This window comes from Cyclopterus lumpus, chromosome 18 (assembly GCF_009769545.1).
Source record: "Cyclopterus lumpus isolate fCycLum1 chromosome 18, fCycLum1.pri, whole genome shotgun sequence".
Lineage (NCBI taxonomy): Eukaryota > Metazoa > Chordata > Actinopteri > Perciformes > Cyclopteridae > Cyclopterus > Cyclopterus lumpus.
Genome location: NC_046983.1, coordinates 6920419 through 6944123, shown reverse-complemented (window position 1 = coordinate 6944123; position 23705 = coordinate 6920419). Strand labels below are relative to the sequence as shown.

Here is a 23705-nt window from a genome sequence, read left to right as displayed (position 1 = left end):
TCGTGTCTGACCGGTAAATATTCAATATTCTAAGCCGGTACAGACGTGGGCCTCCAAGTGCCTTTAAAGCTCATCAACAAGCGTTACGAATAAATGTTTTTTTATCTTCTGTTGTTGATTCCGTACAAAAAGGTGCAAAAAGTACGGCAAGGGTCCCATGAATACGATCACAAATGTAATGCAGCCATTTGAGATACAGCACAATAAACAGCCGTTGAAAAAGCAGTCAGTCACAATTTCCCTCTCGGCCGTTTGCAGTTCACTTTACGAGCAGAAGTCTTCGCCACACTGACTGTAAATGTGCTAAAGGGCTTGTTTTGGATATTCCAATGAGGAAGTGCTCCGCCATATTTAAGAAACATATGTGGACAGCGTGAAAACATTACTTATGTACTGTGTGTGTGCTTTGTGTGCCGCGGTTCTTTTCTTTCCCGATGGGTTCACCAAGAGTTTAATGAGAAAGACAGAAGTTTGTCGTCGCTCTCTTTCTTTCTGTTTTTCTGGCTGAAGAAGCGGAGGAAGGAGGGCGGAAATATCGCCTCAATATGTAATCAAGTTACTTTTGGATTTTTCCTGTCCGGAAAAAAAGTACTCCGGGCAGCAGGCGGGTCAATAAAGAGAGGAGGGGGTAAAAAAAAAAAGAAAAGGGCATAAAGAAGGATGATGGCGATGAAGAGGATGATGGGGAGGAAGAACAGCAGCACTGACGGGAACAGCCTGTGCCTGTTATGCAGCCAACCAGACACAGGCCGGTCCATCCAGCCAGCATTCATCATGTCACCACCTTGTTCATCTCTTTTCTCCCTTGGAATTCTTTTCAACCTCAGCTCAGGATAAACACCCAGATAATCAGTATTCTTCAACATGTCAGTTAAATGTGTTTTGTCCCTTCTCTCTCCCCCCCCCCCCCTCCCACCTCTTTCCTGCCCTCCTCTTACGGTATCTCATCTGCAGTTGAAATGCACAGCGTGTCCGGCACAAACCAGCCGCCATTAACTGTCACCGGAGCAACCGAACAACAGAATTAATGCGAAGAGGGTGAAAGGAAGGAAGAGGGACAAGAAAGCCTTTGCTTCTCAACTTTTAACGGAGCGATTAGGTGGTTGGAAACCGACTGGAACAACAAAAACAGAGCGTGCGGGGGCGGGAAGGCGGGGACAGAAAGTCTCTGAAACATTTAAATCGTCTTATCGGGACAGACGCGCTGGGAGGACGTCGTGATGTAGCAATAAGGGGAGAACCTTTTTTAAGTTTTTTGGAGCCATTTTTATTAATAGTTATATTTACAGACAGCACAGCTGATTCTGACACGTTGCAGTTGATTGATTAGTTTCATATTTAGTCTGTACATAGAAACATAAAGGATTCTATAATGTTGTCTCGTGTGGGAAGACACCTCTGTAACTCAAAGCCTGCGTGAGGATCATGTGACCCCATGACCTCTTCATGAGACATGGTTCCAAGATCCCCTAAAACAGTAGCAATAATGTTTTTACATTCATGGGGATGCTAAAATGCAACTGCGTCTCAGATTACTGAACATGTTGTAAGTCTCCCGAGAGATTGAGGATGATAGATCAGTCCAGAAAAACACAAAGAGAAAAAGACCAGCTCCTTTTGGTGAAGTTCTAGCCTCAACGATACTCCAAGCCTGAGAAGTGCAAAAACATGTTTCCCAGTTACTTCATCAGCACGACAGACATTTTTGAAAAAGGAGAGCCAAGCCGCTCTCTCAGCTTGTTGGAGTGAAGCCTGAAGGCCGGGCTCCTTTTGGCAGATCCAAATGGTTTCTGTGTGTGCGTGTGTGTGTGTGTGTTCAAGTGAAGTGGCTGGTTCCAACCACACAGTGGTTTGACCATGCACACACTCTCTCAATTCTCAAACACTCACACACACTCTCACACACACACACACACACACACACACACACACACACACACACACACACACACAGAGGGTGGCCCTACAATAGTTGCAGTCCATGTTTCAAAGCCGTCATGTGGTGTTCTCATGGTTCTGAGCGGCTCTACGCTGTCTAAACTAATTATGCCCGTCCACAGATGAAGAAGTGAGCTTAGTCCCTACAAAAAACTGTAAGGATAGAGGCATGGAGCAAGTCTTCTGCATTAGCACTTCTCCTCTTTTCTCAAAGGGAAAGAAGGATTTTATATGTCTCCCAAGTTGTCATAGATGATATCAGGTGATCTCAGCGGTGCCTGATGGTGCTGGTTGTTCCTCAAATTAGCAGATGGAGGTTTCTGCTTGGACACTTTGCTGTACAGCTCCCTCCCCCCGTCTCCTCCCCCCAAAATATTGTTGTTGTTGTTGACATTACTGCCAGGACCTCCATGTTTCCCAGGGGGCAGCGGCAGCGGCTCTTTTCGGCCAAAAGCGACCCTGCCCGGTTTGGGGCCGGTGGACGGTTTGGGCCACCTCGGAGCCGGAGGTTGCGGCGGCGAGTGTCTGTGGGAGGGGCTGCTGTAATTTCCCTCCAATCCCGATTGGTCTTCCTGTCTCCTCTGGCTGTGGGGCTCCAAGCGCGCCTCGTCATAAACACTCATCCCTGAACTAGTGGACATGCCTCCTTTGGCGCAACCCTCGGGTTCATCGTAGATGTGCTCCTGGCGCGTAGCCGGAGGCGACGAAGCCCCTTCTGCTTGACCGCCTGGTGGTCGCCTGTTACTGTTCACGCCCCTTCCTCCCCCCCCGGCCCCGTTCAGACTCAGCGCACTCGTTTTCTGGTTCAGCTCCAGGCCGATCCAGTCGTACAAGTGTGAGTACAAGTCCGGCGGCTTCCTGTGGTTGCTGCCTACAAGGTGATGATCCCCCTGGATGCCACCCGCCGAAGCCTCGTCTCCTACTGGTCGGAGGCGCGGGGTGGGCACTGGAATGGGGGAGGGGTTGCTGGTTTGGCTTTGACCTTTGATGCTGTCCACTGGGTCAGAGTACAGGCAGTCGATGCAGTGCAGAGGCAGACGGACTGAATCTGCCGGCTCAGAATAAAGACTTGTGTGTTCCACAGCCGGGGCGAGAGCTTTTGCTGCCGTCGGTCCCCTGGTAGACTTCGGAGGCCCCACGCCACCTCCCAAACCCCCCAACATGGCTGGTGGTTCTGGTAAACTCCTCCCCTTGATTACTCCTGCAGTGCCTTGACCCCTTCCTCCTCCTCCTCCATCTCCGCCCTCCCTCTTCCCGAGCACACCATCAGCAGAGCCTGGTTTGCTGCCGCCTGAATCTCCGTCGGCCTCCCGGCTGCTGCAGCTGTTGCTGTCTCCGCTTCCAGCCGTCACGCCGCTGGGAACGGCGTTGCGTATGTGCTGCAGCGACGCAGGGCAGTCTGGGTCTGAGTTACTGGGGCCGCTGAGGTGGCGCTCCTCAGCCAGCACCTTCTGCGACTGGATGGCCTGGTCCACCAGCAAGAAGATCTCGTTGCCCTGCTTGGTCTCAAAGGTGAAGTTCCCGGGGCCCGAGTCACAGCGGCGGCCGGCCTCGAACGAAAACATCACCTGGAGGAAGGAAGCAGAGAAAGATAAGGGGGAATGTTTGAATGTGTTCACGTGTGAAAGTGGAAGTAAAGTATGCAAGACTAATTAGATATACACAGAGGTGTCTCAACAGGCCTGAAGTCCCAGCACTCTTTTTCAATCATTTATCATTTTCTTGGCACTAAAAGGCAGCTTCCTTTTTCCACTGATTTTCTCTTTTCTCAGCATATCTAATTGTATTACTTTCACTCACTGTTGCAATTTTACACACAAACCCCCGCTTTCTTTTTCACAAATGCAAAGACCTACATGCGGAGATCAATTGCATCTTCTCTTGACCTTGAAAATGCGTAACATCTCAAGACATCAGAAGACAAACCAGACAGACACTTTAAAAGGTCTCGCGCCTTGGAGCATCAAAGTGACACAAAAGCAACCAGACTCCGAAGCTAAACCTCTTCATGAGGCCCTGACCACATGCACACACACACACTGCTGCTAACAGTATCAATTGCACTTCTGGGCTTATATGGAACACATTACACTTCCTCTGCCTGTACTCGTCAGAAGCGTCAGAGATCTATTTTTGATCCCCGATGAGAGTTATTTTTGTCGACTCGTAAGCGCAGGCACCCACCCGGTCTCGCCCATATCTCCTCAGCAGCTTGTAGGGCCACACCAGAACGTTCCTCTTGGTCTTTGGCTCCATCAAGGTTAAAGTGTCGTTTTCAGCTTTCAGCCAGTAGCTGCCCGTCAGCCCGCAGCGCTCTGACGCCTCGGTTCGCTGAACGCTCACCCAGAACTCGTCCACTGCAAGGAGAAGATGGGAGACGGGTTTTTATGGTGAGGTTTACTTATATATATATATAACGATCTGCTGAATCTATGAAAGACCAGCCTGTTTAGCGTCCTTACCCTCCTCTCTGGAGCAGTAGATGAGGTTTTCAGCCATCTGCAGGTCCAGGGCTCCTCCATCAGAGTCTGCAGCGGTGCTGCTGCCGCCTCCTCCCTGCTAACGCACAAACACGCAGAGACACAAACAGTCAACCAGCTGAGAAAGACGCCACAGTCGGATCCTCATAGTATGTTGTGGCGACTGGGTTAGCAGGTTGATGTGTCCTTGAGCAAGACACTTAACCCCGAATTGCTCCCAGTAGCTGTGTCTACAGTGTATAAATGTAACATGGTTGTAAGTCGCTTTGGATAAAAGCGTCAGCTAAATGACATCTAATGTTAATAAGGAGTTTGCTTTTTTGTTTATGTGTCTAGAAACTTTTTTCGGTCCACTGGAAGGAGAGTGGATAAAGAGTGAGAGAGGGGAAAGAGGAAAGAGAATTAAGAGTTAGAGAGACTGCAACAGAGGACGAAGCGGATGAAGTCGTCCTGCTGGAAACTCCCTCCGGCTTCCTCTCTGCAAATATGTGTAACGTTCATGTGCGTGTGTGTGTGCGTGTGTGTGTGTGTGTGTGTGTGTGTGCGCACGCATACACAATAGAAGTTGTGGCCTGTATAGACACTCCAGGGACATGTGGTAAATGTTGGATGTCACACAACAAAAAGAATTAAGCCGCCATCCCAGTTGAGAGCAAAATGGTAAACAGCAGTTCTTCAGCGTTTCCCTCCAAACTGAAGAGACTGTTCTTCATTTCAGTATTCGTGGTCATATTCAGGCACAAAGTAAAGACATGAGCTCATACCTTTAAAACCCACGGACACAAGGAGAGAATAAAGTGTGAGGATACCTGGAATGTGATGTCACACATGGTGTCCATCCAGTCTTTGGCGGTGTTCTTCTCCGCAGCAAACACGTGCGTCTTGTCGTTGGTCTCCACACAGAAAGCTGCCATGTTTTCTTTGGGACAGCTCTCCGTCAGGGCCGGCAGGATGGAAATGCACTCAGACAAGCGGATGATCTTCTTGTCGAGCTTCCTGGTTTTCTCATTGGCCCCGCCTCCGGAGCCTGCGCCGGCCCCGCCCACTCCGCCCGAGGGTGAGTCGAAGAACTCGAGGCGGGCGATGCCGTTTTGACTGGCGGGGTAGAGGACGAACCAGTTCTTCTTCCATTTCTGATTGAGTGGAAAAGTTAAAGAGGAGAGAATTCAAGATGCGCTAATCAATACTGTTATGCTGTCAATGGAACAAATGACTACGTGTGATGTATCACCAGACCCAGTCGTTTCCCTTTGATTCATCCCTTCAACATACATATTGTCAACATTTGTAATTAAGGTATCACATATCTTTCTTTTGAGTTTCCATGTTTTTGTTTTCCAGTAGATCATCTGAAAGGTTTTCCCATATTTGTGTCGTTTGGTGAACATTTCTAGATCTTTTGTTATTTATTTATGTATTCTTTACATTTATATTACAACAATAAGCAACACACGTCCTCCAGAGATCACTAAACCCGCATTTAAGATCAGAAAGCTATTTCTGAATGTCGGAGGGGGGTGGCACACATCTGTCCTGCTCACATCTGTCTGGGGAGGGAGGAACAATCCGCATGTGGTGTGTTCCGACAGCATGGGGGAAAGCAACATGCAAAGATTGCCTCACATAATCACAAACTGCTGAAAAGTGGAGAAAGTTACTGTTTGAAGTCCACAGACAATGTGAGTCAAAATAACATTTCCAGGTCTTTCTCTTCCTTCTACCCTACTAGCTGGGGCCTAATGTAGGAGGCAAGTGAATCACCACAGCGTTGGTGGAGTGAGTAAAAGTTTAACGCGACAACGAGAACCCAGACAAGGACAAGACGTGCCCCCCGAAAACAGGTAAGACCACAAAATAACAAGGATATCACAAGGAAGTGCGCTGTGGCCGCTCACGGGTTAAAAATACCACCCCGGTCCCAAAGTAGGTGACAGGTGCATCGTGTCTCTCGCGGGGACAGCAGTGAGGAAGCAACCACTAACAATGATCTCTTCCTCCACGGGGACAGGAAAAAAGGGATGTGACCAAACAACATGACTCGAAATACTGAAGAATGAGAATGACCGCAAGCGAGTGTACAACGCTCCAGATGGTCAGCGCTAACAATGTCCATGTTTATTGTTTACTGAATGGTGGTTTACTCTAACTGGGACCTACCATCTGCCCAAGTATGTATAGGGTGAGCTTAACCGAGGAAACATCCAAATCACACAGAATAATGAACGTACCATTAATACAAAGATTTCTCACTAATGAGCACACCAATAATAACACAATGCCATTTACTACCTCACCATCGTGCTACTGGTTACCAGTGCCCAGCTCCGCCCTGCTAATTGGACATAATGAGGCAAACCTGTTTGCACTTTCCTTTGATTGAGCTGCTCCCACAACAACAACAAAATAAAAAATCCTATGAACCCGTAAAACAAACAAACTAAACAAGCTGGTGTTGTTTCTACACCTGGCCTAATAATGTTTCACATTAACTGAAACTGTGCGTGAAAAGGGATAAAGGGAGATTTCCTTCTGCTGAGATCATATTTACCAATAAAATGATCATCCAGTTCATTTAACAACAAAAAAATGCCAACGGCACAATTATTGCAAGAACAGAACTCATGCATATAATTTCTATAAGTCACATGCACGCCGGGTTTCACAAGTGCTGTACGTACACACTCCGACCCGATAAACTAACTGCCAGAAAGGACAGGAAATGTGTGGGATTGTCACGACCCAGGATACTCTTTACTTCCTTCTTCTGCATCCAGGTGTGTCTCGGTGCAGTGTGTGTGTGTGTGTGTACCAATGTATGTGTGTGTGTGCATCTGTTTCAGTATTGTTTTTCATATTCCCGTGGCGCATTGTGGACCATCTGTTGCTGCGCACCAGTGCATGCAATCGCACACAGAGACTCTTGACAAACGTGTGATTGTGCAGTGCTCATGAAGAGGGTGAGAAACATTAAAGCCCTGTTGCAATACGGTCCGGAGACGCGTGGGCGTGTGTGTGTGTGTGAAACAGCTGCTCCATATAAGGCAACAGACCGTTATCAGACGTGACACACAAAGTGGAAATTATGCAAAAAAGGATCATGACACAGCGAGGGAGAGATACTTCCTCACAGATGCCCTTGCCTTTTCACGAGAACAAAATGAGCTGCAGTAGTTGTGTGTTTGTGTCTCTCTGTTCTCTGTTTCGCTGCCCAAACAATAAATGTCCTTTACTGTCATGATGACTAATGTGTTAACTATCGCGCCGACAATTTGAAATTTTTAAGAAAGGCAAACAGAACACTGCTTGAGGTTCATTACTGAAAAGTTTGCTTTTCCTTTTTAACATATTCTTTGTGAGAAATTAAATCCATTTCCGTTGGAGTCGAGTGCCCTTGACACTGTTACTTCTTTGTTTGTTATTAACATGTAACTTTTATTTTAAGAAGAGTGAACCCCGGGTAATGATGTCCTTCTTGCAATGTTGCTGCTTTTTCTGTTTGTGGGAATTTTCGGTATCAATAACAACTTTCCCCAGAAAGTCTAGTGGCCTTCAGGTGTGGTTCTATACGGACATTCAACACTGAAGGTGATGCTGCTGCTATTTTTATTTTTCTGAGATGATTTTGCATAATGAGCTACGACGAATTCTGCCACGTCTGTCATGTCTTCAAAACTGTCATTGTATTTATTTGTTTACGAATTTACATTTTGCACGCATTACGTCGTGGGCACTTGAGTCACTCCAGGAGCTGTAAGAATTTGTGTGCGTTGTGCGGTCTGATTATTGGATACATTTATCCACAGCTTTCACCTCTCAAACACAGGGTCCTCTCTATCTCTGTCAGGATGCTATTCAACGAAACCACTCGCGTATGTTCCTACCGGCCACAGACGGACCTCAGTGACACACCCAGGAGTATTGTGTGTGTGTGTGTGTGTGTGCGTGTGTGTGTGTGTGTGTGTTTATCCGAGAGAGTGAAAGTATGTTTGTGTATCGGAGCGCGTCTGTTCTCGCTAATGTCTGTTAAAGGGAGGGAGAAGGAAAACAGAGGAAAGCTGTGTGTGTATGTGAGTAATGTGTGTAATGTGTATTCAAGAGAAGGAGGGAATGAGGGAGAAGAAGCATGTGTGTGTGTGTGTGTGTGTGTGTGTGTGTGTGTGTGTGTGTGTGTTAGAGCAGTAGGCAGACCACAGATCTGCTGCCCTAACCTCAGTCCTCTGCTGTGTCTCCACAATAAACTCCAGCAGAGAGGGCAGCAGCAGAGTCCAGTGGAGCGAAGTAAACCGCACACTGACCGAACATTAACCACGCTTAGCAGACATTTAAATTAAGATACTTTGTACAAAACGGGGAACTACAGTAATGACTTATTATTAATCTCTCCAAAAGGAATCGAAGAATATCAGCTGAGGGTTTCTGCAACATGGTGAGTCAAGTAAAAAATATAAATAAACAAAAGAGCTGACCAAAGGTTTATCAGTTTATAAGACACAACAACATGTTCTGTTGGTCGACTATTGTAGCAGAAAGTAAAGGCAAGACTTTGTTGTTCACAGCAATCAGTGATGGAAAACATAATCCAGGAAGTGCGTCATGAAACTAATGAACTGAACTAACTTTCAAAATAGCTTGTTTAGGCAATAAAAACCACATCCACTGTCCTATAGCTTAAAGATATATTCACTGTACAACAAAATGTTCAACTTTTCAAATTTCAAACTTTCAACTGCAGAGAAAAAAAAAAAAGAATGTCATTTCAAGTGTTAAGTGTTAACACTAGCACTCACCAAACAAAGTGACACAGCGAAATGTAAACCGGGTCAGAAAATGATTTCATGTGACGAGGAAGTCTGTCTTGACGTGACGCAGCATGGCCAGCATGGCGTCCCCAGTAACACTCACAATCGGCTCATGTGTCCAGCGTGTCCAACTCAGGCATGAAGAAGAGCGCGGAACAACTTGTTCATTTGGTCCAATACTCATTTGTACTTTAATTCTTTTGACAAATCAGAAACACACAGTATGTGGTTGTCATCATTCATAATGAGTTCAGCTTGAATCGACTGGGGGGGAAGTGTTGTTTCTTTTTTCTTGTTTTAATTAACAAGAGTAAGTGACGAAGAGCAACCGACCCTGTGATCAAAAAGATCTGTTTGTGAAAATAAAAAATGGTACATTATCTGTTCATCACGATAAGGTGTCTGCTTCAATTGAAAATGAACTTTTCTCCCATTCACACAAACTATTACCATCGCCGTAAGGAAGGACTAATCACTGTCTTCTGCATATGCTTAAGCATTCCTTTCCACTTAGCTTGACTAGATCATGTTGTTCTTCCTGAAAACACACTCACAGCAAAGTCTGCGTGGGGAGTTACTCACTTATACGTCAAGTTGGTTCTTCCTGCTACAAATAATCTGTTGTTTCTTTTCAGAGAAATATGCTAACTGTGCTGAAAAAAAGGGAAGAGAATATCAGACAAATCCCATGAATCCATCAGGCAGGTATTACTTTTAGACGTAATACTACTTTATCCTTGTGTCTGCTCGCTCACGGCTGATAGCTGTCTTCATCATTGTCCTTTGACCTGCATCTGCAGCCTTTGCTGGTTAGTTGGCAAACAGCTGTTCACATGAACCTCAAACCAAAAGCTTGGTGTAGCTCCAGGGTGCAGGAAAACGGCAAACTACACAGATTCTTATTATATTCTTATATGACGCAGCCATTATTTTTCTCTGGTTTGCTGTCCGCATGGCTGGAGTGTCCTCGGTGTTAAGTCTGTACTGGCCAGACTTCACTCATGATAAAACAGTCAGAAACCTGGGCTGTCACTGCACTCTTAAATCAAATTTTTCCAACCACGCACGTGAGATTGAGCATTTATGAATGTATTATATGTGTATGTCCACTGACAGCTCTAACCATTGCATAATTCAACCTTCTCGAACCAGTTTCAACACACAGCCGACGTTCAGCTTCCTGTACCATTCTGCCCCTCTCTGGTGCATTTTCATCCACTTTGGTTCTCTTCTGCTCAACTCTGCAAAGATTATGTTTGCTCCTATTCTGTTGTACTTTCTACTGTTTACAAAAGGCATTGAAAGCTGCGCTTTGGAAGTCAGAATATCTATTGTGGAACTGCGATTTCAGGGCAGGAAACGGGGCCAGAACGTTTTGTTAATCCATGTCATATGACCAGAGAGAGACAGAGAGACAAAGACCCTCTTACAAATCTGAAATGAGTTCTTATCCTGCGGCGCGCTGAGACGAAAGGCAAGGTTGCATGGAGGTCAAGGACTGGATTAAACACACAAACACACCCACAGGTGCTATATCACTGTAATTTAACTGAGTCCTGCTCTCCGAAACTCAAATGAGTGCACAGGGGAGACGACGAGGACGTGGCTTGTTGACCATGTTTGCAACGGTGTGAACAGCTGTTGATGCAGCTATAGATGAAGTGGAAACATGTCTGCCAGCTTTGTGAAAGAAATGATCATTTTCGCCACTGTCTCGTCTTCTCAACTCCATGACGCTGTCGTGGGTGTGCCGCCTTTTTAAGGTGTGCATATTGTGGAAAGTCAACATGTACCTTCATGACTTGTTTTAAAGCATGCCGTTATAATAGGTGTCACCAGCTAACACACACACACACACACACTCTAAAAAATATGTCCCTTCTACCTAAGTGCAATTCTGTCCACTTTGGTTTGGTGTATTTTTTTACATTTATTGAAGTTGCTAAGGTGCACTAGGTCTTCAGTGACACATTCACATGCATCCCCGCTCACACACATACACACACACACACACACACACACACACACACACACACACACACACACACACACACAGATGCACAGCCAGTTTGTTCCAAAGCCACCACATCAAAACAAGGCCAGATCAGTTAAACATTAACTTCCTCTCTCTCTGTGCATCTACAGTGTGCTTCTCTTTGAAGACGCAGGGCACAATGGCTGGCCTGTAATTGCATCAGCATGTGCTCTTTTTTTATTTGTCATTATCTAAAATGCAGCTCCCTTAAGGTGTATAACCAGGAATTTGCACCAAGTTAACGTTGTTGTGTGAATTACGTGGGTGGCTGTGGGTCAGTGGTTAGCAGGTCTGTCTTTCAATCAGGGTGTTGGTGGTTCAATCCCCGCCCTAGTCGATGTGTCTTTGAGCAAGACACTTAACCCCGAATTGTTCCCTGTAGCTGTTCTACGGTGTATGATTGTAAAATGATTTTAAGTCGCTTTGGAAAAAAGCGTCAGCTAAATGACATGTAATAATGTAATAATAATAATAATAATTACAAACATATTCGAGACTTAATGGGACACAAACTTTCAGGAAATATCGACAAACACATTGCCTACTTCTGCTGCCATGACCTAAACTAATAATAACAGCGTTATTGCTCTCATAAATATATGGTTTTACTTCATCATTTCTAAAATGTTCCAAATTGATAATACTTTGATTATTTTGTCACCAGTATTATCTGTTTCTAAATTTCTACAAAGCCTTACAGACTTGTTATGATGTGCAGCAGTGACCGTAATATTCATACAGGGACCCGTTCCAGAATAATCCATATCCTCATATATTACTGGCACATTAAATTACATAACATTTATATCGCTGCCTTATTATGGGTTTAACTACTGGCTTCAGTTACTTTTCATCCCTTCTGTCAACGCCACACCGTTATAGGAAATATAGGAAGTTTTTCTTGGACTTACCTTTCCAAACTTCTGGTGCTGCACATAAAGCTGTCCCTCCTTAACGTGGGTGTCCATGCCCTCAGACGCTCCGGGGCCACCCTTCCTCTCGAAAGACGAAATGTGACTTGAACTTGACTCACTTTGAAGGCGTTTATTTCCCCCCTATATCTCCTGTGGCAACTTCCCCCTTCTCTCACTTCCGCCCCCCAGCCGTGGAAACGCATGTATCGTACCGCTCGCGCACAATTGAAGGTGTCATGGCCGGGCTAAAAAATGTTTTTTTTTTAAAAAAGAGATCGAAACGGTCACCGGGTGGTCCCGAGAAAGTTGAAGAGTGTCCGGTGTTGTCGGTTGGTAACCTATCTGTCGCCTCTCTCCTCATGTACGGCTCAACTAGAGGAAAGCCACATTTAATAGATAAAGAAATGCTTCCGGGCGGGACTTTCAAAATAAAAGTTCAATTAACATCAGTTTATGGAGACTTTTACATTTTATTTTAATTCAGGAGCCGCACCACAAGACAAGGCTCAACGTGTCAATTTAAGGCCCCGGGCATTTCAATTGGCATCATGATCTTTGTGGAAAAAAACGGTAGAAAATTCACAGAAAAATGTTTTTTTTTTTTCTTGAAATACACTAGCATTAATGCTTTGCTTCCACATTGTTTGCTAAACCTTTTTATTCATAGATGAACTCAACACAAACGCAAAAGAGTTTGAGGAAATGTGTAAATATGTTCCCATTGTTTATAGGCTTTGCAAAGTTTGATCGCGTACGTGTTCTTTTATTTTTAAATACAAATGATTTAGCATCCGGTATAGCAGTAAGACTGTGGCACTTGACGCAGCTGCCTCCCTACAGGAGTAGTGAGGAGTGTGTATAAAAAGAGTGAGCAGCGCATGGTGAACGCACCGAGCCGCTCATATTCTTCCTCTCTCCTCCCTCCTCCTTCTCACTCTTGTGTAACTTCTCATATACAGACTATATTCATAACATATATTATACTTTCAACTGCATGTAACAACAGATGATGTTTATTTGAGGAAAATAACCACAATACATCACACTCATAGAAAACTGCTATTATTCCACATACAAACCAATAAAGCAAGACCGAGATTCTCACTATTCGTACTTACGATATGAGTACTGTGATATTACAGACATTTATAGCTGAAGAATGAACGTTTTTTAAGGAGCCTATGTTGGCAAAGAAAAGCTGGCCCCAAAGTTAATGTGTTGCAGATGCCTCCTGCTGGATCACAGTGTAACTCAAAGTGGTGGTCCCTGTTTTCAGTCCATAACCAAATGATCCTAAATTCAATATTAGGCATATACTTGGACACTGAGTATGTTTTCTTAGACGATGAGCCAAGACACAATTAGTTTTTACTATGACACTGTTCTTTCACAATCCAAGAAAACCTATTAATCCTGTCTTTCAGTTTTTGTCACATAGCCTATTTGCAGCCTTGGTACCTTATCATCACCAACGCACAGTGTTACCTGTTCGTTTTTCTCATTAACTATGTCTAAAATTCAGTATGGCATAACATTTAAAAAAAATTGTGATTTGATAATTGTCCTATTAACAAATGGGAAAACACTGCTGCCACCTAATGGTAGTTTATTAGTACTGTAGTTTTGGGCTCACTTGCTGCTCTCGCGATATTTGCGCACTGCCTGGATCGACAGGACTGAAATAGGAAGTCAGTCATGGCATCAGTTTTCGGTGGAGTAGAGGGGTGAGAATTTATTAAAATGTACAACAAACACGGACTTTAAATTATCGGTAAATATTTGTGTGCGTTGCAGATTGTATTCTTTTTTTTTTTTTTGCGGTTGTCACCGAGTAATTTCGGGTACTAGCTTGTACTTTATTAGTTTTACTGACCAGTCTTCTGACCGGGGGAGCTTGTTCGCTGTTTGTGTCTCGTGACCACTTACCATAGAATAGAATAGATATATAAATGAACAAATATGTGATCCTTTTTCAGCTTGTTTTTTTGCAAGTCCGTTTATATATCGAAGCAAATGCACATCTGTTTGTTTTTTTAATGCATTTTTATGCATGTGTGTTTCAGTTTCTCTCCCCCTCTCTGTGTCTGTCTCTAGTGGAGGGACCCACTCCAAAGTGGTGCTGGTGGCAGCAGATGGGAAGATCCTGGCCGAGACGGAGGGCCCGTCCACTAACCACTGGGTGAGAGGAATAACGCATGAATAAGGGGGATTCGGGGGGTTGTTCTTGACTTATACATTTACTTATTGCATAGGACCAGAAAAAACAAACAGATTCCCATACAGATGTTCTGTCTGTGTGTGTGTGTGTGTGTGTGTGTGTGTGTGTGTGTGTGTGTGTGTGTGTGTGTGTGTGTGTGTGACTTTGTTCATACAGTTGGTTGGGGTGGACAAATGTATTGAAACCATCAACGACATGGTCCAAAGAGCCAAGATGGAGGCTGGGCTGGATCCAAACACGCCACTGTGCTCGTTGGTCAGTCAAACTGTTTGTAAAGTGCTCTCACCGTGATCTTCGATGAAGTGGAACATTTTAAACGCATATTTTCTGTCTGTGCAGGGCATGTCTCTGAGCGGAGGGGAGCAGAAAGCGGCCATCGACAAGCTGATCGCTGACATGAAGCAACGTTTCCCCACTCTCAGCCACAACTACTTCATCACCACTGATGCAATCGGTGCCATGGCGACTGCCAGCGATCGTGGTAACTGGACTGTTTCTCTTGTTTCATTGTAGTGCAGTCAATCCTCAGCACAAAACGTTAACTAAACAGTGGAGGAGTAGCCTGCATTTACACCTAATTTAATCTCAATTAACTTTGCTTTTGAATTAAATGCAATTAAATAATTTAGACTGTAGCGTTAACATTTGAAAGACGCTCACTGATGCATTTGAAATCATAACCGTAAAATGTCATAACAGGGAAACGCCTTACACTTTACCCCCTTAGGTGTGGCTGTATCAAAGTGATATCATTTATAGCGTGTCTGTCCACACTTTATGGCTGAAATAGATACATATATATATATATATATATATATATATATATACATACAGTTATTGTAACATCATATCAGTTAGCTTCGACCGTCTCTGTTTTCTTTGCAGGAGGTGTAGTTCTGATATCAGGGACCGGCTCGAACTGCAAGTTAGTCAATCCCGACGGCTCACAGGTCGGCTGTGGAGGCTGGGGTCACATGATGGGTGACGAAGGAGGAGGTAACCATGGCGATATGTATATGAATTACATTTAGCTTCACTGATTGGACCGAACCCTTCAATCATCTCCTCTTTTCCCAGCGTTCTGGATCGCTCATTTGGCGGTGAAGACGGTGTTCGATGCCAAGGACAACCTGGTCGCTCCTCCTCATGACGTTACCCGTGTCAGGAAGGCCATGGAGGAGTACTTCCAGGTCAGGTGGCAAAAAAACAGGGAAAATGTGTTCATTTGTACAATGATGTCAGCTCAGGTTTGAGTAGGGGAGCGCTGAATGAATCACAAATATTTATGCTGAGGCATGCTGGGTACTTGAAGTGCCAGTCAGGATAAGAAATGAACCCTGAATTTAAAATATAATACATATATAATATATAAAAATAAAATATCAGTGACATCTGATTTTTTAGAAATAAAGTTTCTCTCTTCTGATGTAGTTTGTTGTGAAAAAAACAATTTTTTCCCCAGGTGTCAAATCTGATGGGCATGCTGCCGCACCTCTACAGAAACTTCCAGAAGTCCCACTTTGCCGGTTTGTGCCAAAAGCTGGCTCAAGGTAGGCGGCACATCTTTCCCCGCTTGCTTCTGTTAAGGTAACCAGTAAAAGGTTTGAATGGGAGGTCAAATGAAAAGTAATTGTGGGTTTCAGGCGCAGAAGAGGACGCTCTCTGTCAGCATGTGTTCACTCAGGCTGGGAGAGTGCTTGCGAAACACGTAGAAGCAGTTTTACCAGCAGCACAGGAGGTAATGTGCACACACACACACACACACACACACGTATACTGTGCTTTCACTCATTTGTTCTAAACATTAACACACGACTCCCTCCGTCCCTCTCTGATGGCAGTCTCTACTGAGTAGTGACCACGGCCTTCCCATCCTGTGTGTGGGCTCAGTGTGGAAGAGCTGGGAGCTTCTGAAACCGGGTCAGTGCCCCTCAAATCAAGACCATGAGGTCTTAACCTACTTTCCCAAAAGAAGTAGAGCTTTAGATCCTCCAAATTTCATTTCCCTCTCTTGGTTTCTGCATTTCTCCGATTAGGGTTCACTGAGGTCTTGGAGGAAGTGGCATCATCTGACAAGTTCAAGGGCCGTTTCCGTGGCTACAGCCTCCTGGCTCTGCAGCAGTCCTCGGCCCTCGGCGGCGCGAGTCTGGGGGCTCGGAGTATTGACGAAACCGTAACTATGGATTACGATGCTAATGCCAAAGTCTTCTACCGACACACTTTTAACAGCATCCAATGAGGGATCTTAACGTGTTCAGCTAAAGGGAAATCATATTGTCCAATTTATAAAGTTATTTGCATCCTTGCTAATAGCACGTACTATAAAGATGATGATAATAATGATTGTGTAATAATAGCAGTGATTTTACCTCACTACAAGATACCAGGTTGTCTGGGACCAGCGGAGCTCCAGGTGGTTGAAAATATTCAAAATCTGCATAGAGGCTATTTTGAAAAATGTTATTGATATTTCTTCAATTTTACTGTAATTGTAAATCTTTGCACCTTTGCAACACTTCTTTACATTTGACATTTATAAATTAAAAAAAGACTGTTAACTGTTAACAGAAAAATCATCTTTCCGCGTCTGTAGCACATTATGACGAGGGTGGTATCAGAGAAAATATATTATCATGCATTAAAGGTGGCCGTTAAACAGGTTGGACAATCGCATTCACTACTTTCAACTGTTTGACTCAAAGTCAAATACAATGTGTAGAATAATTAGGTCAAACGGCACATTTTATGTGCGCATAAGCACTGAGGATTTTAGGGGTTATTAGAAAACCTTGATGCCGGATGCACAAAATGTAAACAGTGGATCTGACATTGTGACATGATTGCGCAACATCAGTGACATGGGAGACTGCAGAGGACTGGCTTTCAATTCACTGTTCGACTCAGTCGCGCTCCGTTTTCTTTGCGCGCTCCTCGAGTCCCGTTGCTCCTCAGAATCACAGCACCGCTGTGTTACTGAACTACAGCAGGAGCAAAGTAGCAGTAATCCTGTGTGCTGCCAATAGAATCAACATCACTAGAATGAATACAATTTAATTCATAACAGCAGCAGAAACATTCCACCGACTCTCTCTCACATCGGTTTCACTGCTGCGCTGGTGCACTGAGGTTATTCTGCCGAAGAGGAATCGAAGAAACCATCAGATGATTTCTTCCGAACGCCCGAAGGTAAATACTCTGCGATTTCAAGCAACTGGGTTTGTCTTAATTGTCCTAATTAACTCGTCTCGGATTGAATAATGCATGTTTTTAATGTTTCTCCAAGTATGTTTTGAATTGTTTCTACAGCCTCAGGGCCAACTTGTCACCATCCACGAGCAGCATCACTGTGTCAGTCAGCATTACCGTTAACTAGAATACATCACAAATCTCAGCTCATGCATACCCACCAGCTCCTCTTTGTGAGTTCATTCTGGATGCAGCTACATTTTTACCTTTTTAGAGTACAATGTTTTTTCTCACAACTTAATCACTGCAATTATAGTGGGCTATTTTATTTCGACAAAAATAACACCGTGCTATGATTAATCTAGGTATTTTAATGCATTGTCCTCAAGTAATGTAATGACACTAATTGAATTACACATCATTTTTAATGTGAGCCCATGTTTGGCCAATTACAGCCTAATTACAAACGGTTACACACACAGTAGATATGGAGCAACATTAGGCTATCATTTGTAAACCCTAAATCCACTCTCCCATTAGCTCTGTTTACGGTCTTCAGTCCACTTAACACATGAAACCAAGAACCAATACTTGGCTCTGATGTTGCCAGCGAGCTGATTTGATAACTTTAGTCCACCTTTTGGTTATACTTCACTACAATTCAGAATGAAATGTACTTTTTACTTCACATTTCTTTGGCAGGTGTCATTACATTGCAAATAACGTTACAATAATAGTAAAATGTGATACGGTTGTTGTTGTTGTTGTTGTTGTTATTGTTTGCAAAGACACAAGACACCTGTAGCACAATTGAAAGCCCTGACTCATGTGACTATTGGTCACAGGTTAGCTAAACCAGAAGCACATTGTCTGCTTTAAAGTTAGAGATATTAAAACAAACTCAGGAAACACAGAAGGGCCCGTGAAAACAGCTGTAACCAATCAGATCACTGGAAGACTGATTGTAAATGCAATTTACTGTATTTAGTTTACAGTGCAAAACAGTAACTATGTTCTCGCCATCCTCAGTGAAAGTGATTGTGTCCGATGCGGTTATGAGATTTGAGAATTGACAATAAACAATTGATTGGTCCCCCAATGCATTTGTGTTCATAGTCTATATTCACAGCATGATAGCAATCGATTATTTTGTGTTTGTGTGTAAAGTTGTGATGACAAATAAATTAGTTTATAATATAGATTTGAATGCACAGTTTGCTTCCTCAACAGATGGAAGATACTTGGTGTGTATAGCATCTAATTACTTCTTCCACAGTACTGTACATGACCCATTGTCACAATGCATGTTTTCCCCTTCCAGTCTGTTGGGCCGATGCCGTTGGAGAGATTTGTCACCACTTATAGTCGTGACTATAAACCCTTCAGGGAGTGCCAGCTACAAGTCAACCAGCTGCAGTCCAGATGTGAAGCTGAAACTGCAGCTGCATTGATCAGCCCACCTCAGGTTGGATGGATAGATAGGCTGATGGAGAATTCAATGATGGATCGACTGTATCACTGACCAGCTGACTGTGGTGTTTTCATAGAGTCATCGTGAAACCTGGCCTATATTCCATCACTATTTTTACAAGACGACAAACAGCATCTACGGCTCTACCAGCTGTCCACAGGTGGGCTGCACTCACACGCAGGAAGTTCGCAAAAGAAAGCCCTTTATTTTCTAACCAGCTTTCTGTTACCAACAATCACCTATATGGCTCTATCTCTCAGCCTCCCTCATGGTCCCTCTTTCCTGGCTCCTTGCATCCTTTGTTCACCCCGGCTCCTTACATGTCTGAGGCGCCTGCGTTTGTTGGCTCTGCCCCGACAGAGGCAAGGACACAGGAAGTGGGAGTTGCGAGGCAGATCGGGCCTTTACTTGGAGAGGAGACGAAAGGTCATCTGCACTATGTGTTTGGTGGAAAGGGTAAGGAGTTCTCAGAGTCTTGCTGAAAAGAAAACACACACACACACAAAAGCTGGCAGCTGCATTGAGTCTGTTTTCTTTTGACAGCAAATATGTTGGAGCAGCAGGAGGCAAAAGATGAGCCTCAGAAAAAGATTGATGTTCTCTACGAGGAAGGTAAGATTATTCGTTTTACTTCTGGAGTTTTAAATTTGATTTTTCAATAAGGAAACCTTTTGAAGTACTTTTGGCTTGTCTTTTTTGAGAATCTATTGTTCAATACTGCAGGTTAAGTGGCTCTTGGAGAACAGAACTACACACAATTCCCATAAAACTGCTCTTTATTCGTGCACTTTTAGGTGTGATTGTGTTGTCGTCCCATGTCGGCCCGGCCTGCTGTGAAGATTTACTGCGCTCTGTCTGCAGAGAAGCCGGCCTGCAGCACCTGCTCCACCTTCCTGTGGCCTCCAGTCCAATTATCACAACCAAAGGTAGAACGACACTTTGTCACACACACACAGTAAGACACTTGTCCCACAATACGGAACCTTTAGGTCACGGTCATCAGGTAATTCCACCAGACTGAACAGACTGAGTGAATGTGCTTTAATTTAATTATTTCCTCTCATATAGATGCTGGAAATTGGGATGTCAGCGCCTACCTGAGGGGCTTGGAACCGACTATTGGACTGAAAAATAGCACCTTCCTACAGCCTACATCCAGGCAGTAGGACCTTTATACATCTAACACACTTACAATCTCTTTTAGTTTCTTCTCACACACCCATCTTTTACCCTGTGTTATTTTCTGACCTTCTCCGTTTTGCTCCTCTCTCAGCTGTGCACAGGAAACTGAGTGCCCTCATGGTTGTTGCTTTAAGATAAAAACCTCCCCTCCCTGCATCCTTCATAGCAGCACACTTCCTCTGGCCCAATTACAGCCCACGTTCTACGGCACAGAGCCCAGCAGGACTTTACCGCTGACAGAGTACCAAGCCAGGTACACTGCTGAGGTGAGAGAGAGAGAGAGAGAGAGAGAGAGAGAGAGAGAGAGAGAGAGAGAGAGAGAGAGAGAGAGAGAGAGAGAGAGAGAGAGAGAGAGAGAGAGAGAGAGAGAGAGAGAGAGAGAGAGAGAGAGAGAGAGAGAGAGAGAGAGAGAGAGAGAGAGAGAGAGAGAGAGAGAGAGAGAGAGAGAGAGAGAGAGAGAGTCACCAAACTCTAGCCCCATGGCGTTTTCTTGTTAATTTCTCCTTTATCTCCATGCGTGTCTCCTCCTAGTGGAGCCAGCCTAAGATGCAGCAGTGTCATCCACCATCGTGATCCTCATCACCAGACGTTTTATTCTTCCTTCTGAATCTCAACTTTTGCCTCAATACAAAGCAGAATACCAAAAGAAAACAGTGTTTGTGTATTGTGTACACAACAGCGTCTTTGTCCAATCGTCCGCACTTTTCAGGATGGAAGGGTTTCTCCACACATGAAAGAGCCCTTCAAAGTGAGGCAGCGTTCAAGGTATAAGGATACACACGTTGAGGATGAGTCATAACACGGTAGTAAACCATCTGTTGGCACCACTTAAAGACAGTAACACAGGCTTCCTGTCACCCTGTTGGGATGAGGTGGGAATGTGCTCAGTGCAGTGGTGTAACAAGTACTCAGATTCTTTGCAGAGGTAAAAAATTAAAATATACCGCTGTGTAAAAATGCATCAAGTGAAAGTACAGAATGCAGAGTTGTCCCTCTTCTAAATGTTATATTCACATTCAGACTTATTAATGATTGAATTACATGAATGTTCCCAGGGTTTCAATTGCAGTAAAAATGTACATGTCAACACACTAAACAGGCGGCCGCCATAGTAAAAATATTAAGAAAACAAGTCCTTTCTCCAGTTACCGTTTTATTTGTTATTTAATAGAATAAACATTTCTGTTTGTACAAAATCAAGCAGAGATAATGTATGATGACCTCAGTGACCCCCCCCCCCCCAGGTCATCAGACCAGCTTGATGACATTCTGCTTGCTCTTATCAGTTGGTGACCTTCAGGGTTTTTGTTTTTTTTACAGCCGGCTGTGACGCCAGCAGAATGAAAATCTCTAAACGTACTAGTTCTTCATGCTCCTTTGCTCCGGAGTTCGTTTTACAATCACTAAGCTAGCGCTCAGTCCGAGGAGTCTTCCTTTCGAGAGGTGGGTTTCCTCTTTCTTCCCCTTTTGCCGAGGCTCCTCCTGTTCCACAATGGGGAAGTAGCACACCGCTGACAGCATCACGTGGCCATCGACGACCCTGAGCCCGCCCCTCATCTCCTCTGCAGTGGAGGATGTGGACCCGTTGTACGGCTGACCCTACACCTCCATGAAAAGGTCATTCCTCCGGTCTGCTTCCAGAACCGCGATATGAACTGTTTGGGTGGACGGGCAGCAGGAGGCCTAGAGGGAGCAATATGGACAAAATGCTCATATTCAAATATAGCAGAATTTTTAGGATTGTAGGCAAATACATTTTCTTGTATTTTTTCAAGTTTATTAGCACTAAAGTGTTTGTAAATGTTTTCTCTTGTGTTGTGGCAGATTTAAATCAATAAATCTTCTATTTCTACATTAAAAACTGGACCACAATATATGAATACCATTATTTATCTTGCAAAAGCTGCAGGGTTCATCGCGCTGGTTTTGTTTCCAAAACGACAGCGCGCAGCAATCACCAAGTCCTCATATTTATCAGTGAAGGCCGATGGGAGTCTCCTGACCTTCGCCATGGACACAAGGTCAGATTCTTTGGTGAGGTGGCGCTGCAGTTGTGGCACCGACGGTGAAAGCGTGCACGCTTTTTCGATGGTCAAGACGACGGTTCAAGTTGATAGTGTACAGTCGGATGTTTCTCCGCCTTCCTGAAAAGTTAAAAGAACTCGAGTTAAAAGGACATAAGGACTTTCGAGCGTTCAAAATAAAAAGCACCCGATTGATGTTAATTACTTTTCTGTTTCTTTAATGGCTGCAGATGTGGTATAAACACTGGCATCTTTATTTAGCTGAAACTGCTCCACTTAAGCACGTTGTTCATACCTGATGCAGTCTGCTCAAGTTCAAGCTCCATATTCACAAAATACTTCCCTTCTTGGAGTTTCATTTCTTCTTCTTTCACAAAAGGAGCTGTTCACTTTCAATCATATCACAGTCTTCATTGGCAGAGATTTTACCCCGTTTTCATGGAGTTGCAGACTATCAAAATGTTAGCTCTGCAGGAAAAAATATATTTAAAAACACCAACTCTCCACCCGCTGAGGAAGATTCTGGGATATGATAGAAAGCTCTGGGACTCCTACTACATGGACCTGCGGTTAGATTGTTTGCTTCGTCTCAGGTGAAGAGGGAACTCAATCGCAAGAAAATGAATTTAAAAAACGATGGAGAAAAAAAAATTATTTAGCATTTCCCCCCAATATAGTTTTACTGAGGTTCTAAAAATCATTCAATCAAAAGAAGCATGCTGGTCCAGTGTGTTTAAAAATGTGACAAAAGACCGACACAGAGCATTTGTCTTTAACATCTTTATTCTTCTTTTTTCATTATTTTTATTTGTATTGAAATTCATACTCTGTGTCTTCTGGACCTCTTTTCTTTTCTTTTTTTTTTTTTCTTTTTTTTTAAACGGCTTCTGTCATTTAACGCATCTAAACAAAATCACCAAAAATGATTTCATGTTGTACAATCCACCTGGCGGACATTCCTATTGGCTTCACCAGGGCGCCATTCTGTGGTCCAACACTGTGTGAGGAAGTTCCATTTAACCAAGACGTCACCGTCTCTACTGCAGACTGAAGAACACACTCGAGTTGCTTCATTCAAATCGTGAACAAGCACTCAAGTGTCGACTGTTGCAGTAAAATACACGAGACATTATTGTCACCAATACCACAAATGAACAGTGGCGTGAAAAATCGGATCACGAGACGACAATACTGTCTCTGCATTTTCAACCCAAGATGGCTGAGAACTACAAAAACGTACGAAATAATTCATGTTGGCCGTTGATCAGAATCTGGGTTTCCTCAAAAGCATCTTCACGTACACAACTTTTTCCTGAAGGCTCACAACCTAACGGAGATTATACTTGCACTGAGGGGCGATGCTTCAGGGAAAGCCAGACCACAACAGCGATTTATGGTTAAAAAGAACTTTCTCAAAAAAGTCAATGTACAAAGAGAAGAACAGCAAGGAAGCAACAC

The 23705-nt window shown here is 44.0% G+C and overlaps 3 protein-coding genes across 9 annotated transcripts; 2 read left to right on the top strand and 1 right to left on the bottom strand.

Annotated features, from left to right (window-relative positions):
- Positions 1-941: 941 nt before the first annotated feature.
- On the bottom strand, positions 942-12545 carry dok1b (docking protein 1b). Of its 2 annotated transcripts, none has more exons than XM_034557092.1 (5): positions 12164-12545; positions 5228-5551; positions 4401-4497; positions 4123-4295; positions 942-3506 (listed from the first exon to the last, which is right to left on the bottom strand). In XM_034557092.1, the coding sequence occupies exons 1-5, from the start codon at positions 12218-12220 to the stop codon at positions 2166-2168; spliced, it is 1992 nt and encodes a 663-aa protein (XP_034412983.1). In that variant the 5' UTR covers positions 12221-12545; the 3' UTR covers positions 942-2165. The 2 variants fall into 2 exon arrangements, with proteins under 2 accessions (XP_034412983.1, XP_034412984.1); XM_034557093.1 differs by having other exon boundaries at positions 4401-4494; positions 12164-12288.
- Positions 12372-17042, top strand: nagk (N-acetylglucosamine kinase). 4 transcript variants are annotated; one of them, XM_034557098.1, is made up of 10 exons: positions 12372-12495; positions 14261-14345; positions 14541-14639; positions 14724-14865; positions 15270-15380; positions 15462-15574; positions 15847-15934; positions 16028-16122; positions 16226-16304; positions 16421-17042. In XM_034557098.1, exons 3-10 carry the CDS (start codon positions 14580-14582, stop codon positions 16621-16623), a joined length of 891 nt encoding a protein of 296 aa, XP_034412989.1. In that variant the 5' UTR covers positions 12372-12495; positions 14261-14345; positions 14541-14579; the 3' UTR covers positions 16624-17042. The 4 variants fall into 4 exon arrangements, with proteins under 4 accessions (XP_034412989.1, XP_034412986.1, XP_034412987.1 ...); XM_034557095.1 differs by lacking the exon at positions 12372-12495 and adding an exon at positions 13765-13890; XM_034557096.1 differs by lacking the exon at positions 12372-12495 and adding an exon at positions 13838-13937.
- Positions 17043-17157: 115 nt separating this feature from the next.
- On the top strand, positions 17158-22075 carry LOC117747699. 3 transcript variants are annotated; one of them, XM_034557099.1, is made up of 9 exons: positions 17158-17570; positions 18892-19035; positions 19118-19201; positions 19302-19497; positions 19585-19653; positions 19836-19967; positions 20110-20203; positions 20315-20476; positions 20755-22075. In XM_034557099.1, the coding sequence occupies exons 1-9, from the start codon at positions 17547-17549 to the stop codon at positions 20828-20830; spliced, it is 981 nt and encodes a 326-aa protein (XP_034412990.1). In that variant the 5' UTR covers positions 17158-17546; the 3' UTR covers positions 20831-22075. The 3 variants fall into 3 exon arrangements, with proteins under 3 accessions (XP_034412990.1, XP_034412991.1, XP_034412992.1); XM_034557100.1 differs by having other exon boundaries at positions 20315-20489; XM_034557101.1 differs by having other exon boundaries at positions 20315-20489; positions 21544-22074.
- The last annotated feature ends 1630 nt before the right edge of the window (positions 22076-23705 follow it).